This window comes from Otolemur garnettii, unplaced genomic scaffold, assembly GCF_000181295.1.
Source record: "Otolemur garnettii isolate 467f Iridium unplaced genomic scaffold, OtoGar3 scaffold00055, whole genome shotgun sequence".
Classification (NCBI taxonomy): domain Eukaryota; kingdom Metazoa; phylum Chordata; class Mammalia; order Primates; family Galagidae; genus Otolemur; species Otolemur garnettii.
In genome coordinates this window covers 8,638,841-8,641,814 of record NW_003852450.1, presented here as the reverse complement: position 1 = coordinate 8,641,814, position 2,974 = coordinate 8,638,841, and the positions used below count along the sequence as shown (strand labels likewise).

The 2,974-nt window shown below is 39.6% G+C and overlaps 1 protein-coding gene across 1 annotated transcript in view; it reads right to left on the bottom strand.

Annotated features, from left to right (window-relative positions):
* KIF14 (kinesin family member 14) overlaps positions 1 to 2,974 on the bottom strand; it is a 67,134-nt gene that overhangs the window by 59,849 nt on the left and 4,311 nt on the right. The window contains exons 2-3 of the mRNA XM_012806613.2: positions 2,862 to 2,949; positions 1,535 to 1,651 (exon numbers count right to left, since the gene is read on the bottom strand). Coding sequence (XP_012662067.1) covers positions 1,535 to 1,651; positions 2,862 to 2,949 — 205 coding nt within the window. The remainder of the gene's footprint in view (positions 1 to 1,534; positions 1,652 to 2,861; positions 2,950 to 2,974) is intronic.

Below are 2,974 nucleotides of genomic sequence, written 5' to 3'. Positions count from 1 at the left end.
GGTTCAAACCCACCAGCCCCAGAGCCCTAACCACTGAACTACAGGTGTCCAGCCTTGTTTTTCATTCTTAAATCTTGCAGCAGCTACTATTTATTCACTTGTTTTTTTTGAGACAGAGCCTCAAGCTGTCCCCCTGGGTACCATGCCCTGGCATCACAGCTCACAGCAACCTCCAACTCCTGGGCTCAAGCGAGTCTCCTGCCTCAGCCTACCACGTAGCTGGGATCACAGGCGCCCACCACAATGCATGGCTATTTTTTGGTTGCAGCAGTCATTGTTGTTTTGGCGGACCCAGGCTGGATTCAAACCCACCACCTTAGGTGTATGTGGCTGGCGCCATAGCCACTTGAGCCACATGAGCCACAGGCGCCAAGCCTATTTATTCACTTTAAAATCTCTCTAAAACATATCCATTAAATTTGAGATATTTACATTTTTCTTCATGGTTTTATTATTATACATGTTCAACTCTATGACCAGAAATTTTAAAACATATAGAAGCCATGCAAGAAAATGTCAAATCTTGTTTCAGTTTCTTGATGTTATATAGCAAACTGCACCACATTCAGAAAGTAAAACTGGCAATTGACTTCATTAGATTTGTTTTGTTTCTTGTGCTTCAAGGTCCTTTGCAAAATTACAAATTTTAAACTTTAATAGCAATTTTTTTTGGTTTTTTTTTTTTTTAGAAACAGTCTCACTTGATCACCCTCAGTAGAGTGCCATGGCATAACAGCTCACAGCAACCTCCAACTCCTGGGCTCAGGTGATTCTCTTGCCTCAGCCGCCCAAGTAGCTGGGACTACAGGTGCCCACCACAACACCTGGGTATTTTTTTGTTGCAGTTTGGCCAGGGCCGGGTTCAAACCCACTACTCTTGGTATATGGGGCCGGTGCCTCACCCACTGAGCCACACGAGCATCCCTCTAATAGCAATTTTTTTAAGCTACATCATTGTAAAATATTTTATTTCACAGATTTATAAAATATCGATTTGCTAAATAAATAATCCACTTAAATAGCCGAGTATTGTGGCAGGCACTTGTGGTCCCAGCTACTCGGGAGGCTGAGGCAAGAGAATCCCCTAAGCGCAAGAGCTGGAGGTTACTGTTAGCTGTGACACCACAGCACTCTACTGAGGGAGACGAAGTGAGACTCTGTCTCTAAAAATAAATAATAATAATAATCTACTGAAACGTTCTATAATAAAAATGCAATTTTTAAAATTTATACTGTTGTTTGGCTTACAGACTATTTGGGATTTGATGTTTGACCTATATGGTCCAACTAAACCTTGGAACAAATATTTTAACTTTTATACAATTCTTGGTTAAAACAAAGGGGTTGGATTTTAATAACTCATTTAATTTCTACTAATGATAATGTTCAGCCTTTCTTCTAAATAATGATGCAGTTACCCTATAGATTCCAAGCATTTGCCACCATACAACAGAATTTTATAAAAATTTAAGCTATTAACACCCAGAGAACTCATAATTATATTCATTCATAAGAACAAAAAATAACAAATAACAGATTGTTTTAATCTTACCGGTTGCTTTCTCTGCCCATTTACACCTTTACAAACCAGAAGGTCATGAATTTTTTCATTATATACTTCAAAGAAGCTCATTTCAAGGTGATACCTGACCTAGTAGGAATAAAAACAGCACGTAATTTATTTTAAAATTCTTCACATTTTGCAAATCATGTATCTGATATGGGTCTGGAATCCAAAATATATAAAGAATTCTGGGCAGCGCCTATGGCTCAAGGAGTAGGGCGCCGACCCCATATACCAGGGGTGGTAGTTTCAAGCCCGGTCCCAGCCAAAACTGCAAAAAAAAAAGAATTCTTACAACCAACAGCAAAAACAAACAGCCCAATTTAAAAATAGGCAAAGAACTAAAATAGACATTTCTCTATTTACACAAAATGGCCAAAAAGCATGTGATACTCTCCTGAAGCATGTGATACTCTCCTGACTATAATGACTAGGCCTTTTAATTCTATGCCCCTAATCTAGTGCAATATTTCCCCAATTTCCCTTATCATAAGAGTTATGAGATAAAGCATAGGACTTTAAAAATCCCAAGCTCTACCCCAAACCAACTGACTCAATCTCCAGAAGAGATTTTTGGCAAGTGCATATGAACCTGCACACACGTACACACACACACATACACCAGCCACACTGCTGGTGATTCTTATGATTAAGCAAATTTGAGGTAGAAAAAAGTTAGCCTAATAGAGCCTGGCAACAGCAGATACTCAGTAAATACTTGCTGAATGTGTTATATAAATGAGTAAGTGAAAAGGGAAGCCCACACAGCCTGTTCAGGTGTAGAATAGTGGAGAAAGCAGGACTTTAAAAGTCAAATACAGGGGCAGTGCCTGTGGCTCTAAACAGTAGGGCACCAGCCCCATATGCCGGAGGTGGCGGGTTCAAACCCAGCCCTGGCCAAAAACTGCAAAAACAACCCTTCAGTTTTACTGCTCTTTCTGCTTCACATTGTCAAAAGTTTATGCCTGCTGTCCTTAGTTAAGTCGGTGCGCCTGTCTGACCACAGAGACACATATAATGGCACATAACTACCACACTGTAAGCTACTATACATACACAAAAGAAATACAGCAGAGAAAAGTAGAAAAGAAGGAACAGATGACGCCACTGTCCACCAGGTGGAATTGATTCTGAGTCTCCAACTTCCCTTTCTCCATACCACTGTTCCAAAGAAGAGCAATCTAGAAGTTAGAATTCTATCTTCCATTAAATATGCCCTTAATGGCATGACTCTGATTTGAACTTGATTTGACATTTTCTAGTCTGATATGAAGCTTTCAGATTCATGAAAACATACCTCTTGGGTTTGTTTTTTCACTACTTGGGCAAAAAGATCTTCACAAAATCTTGGAATTATTCCTGGTTCTTCACTAAATCCCATCATCCTGGAAACCACATTATGAATAAGGG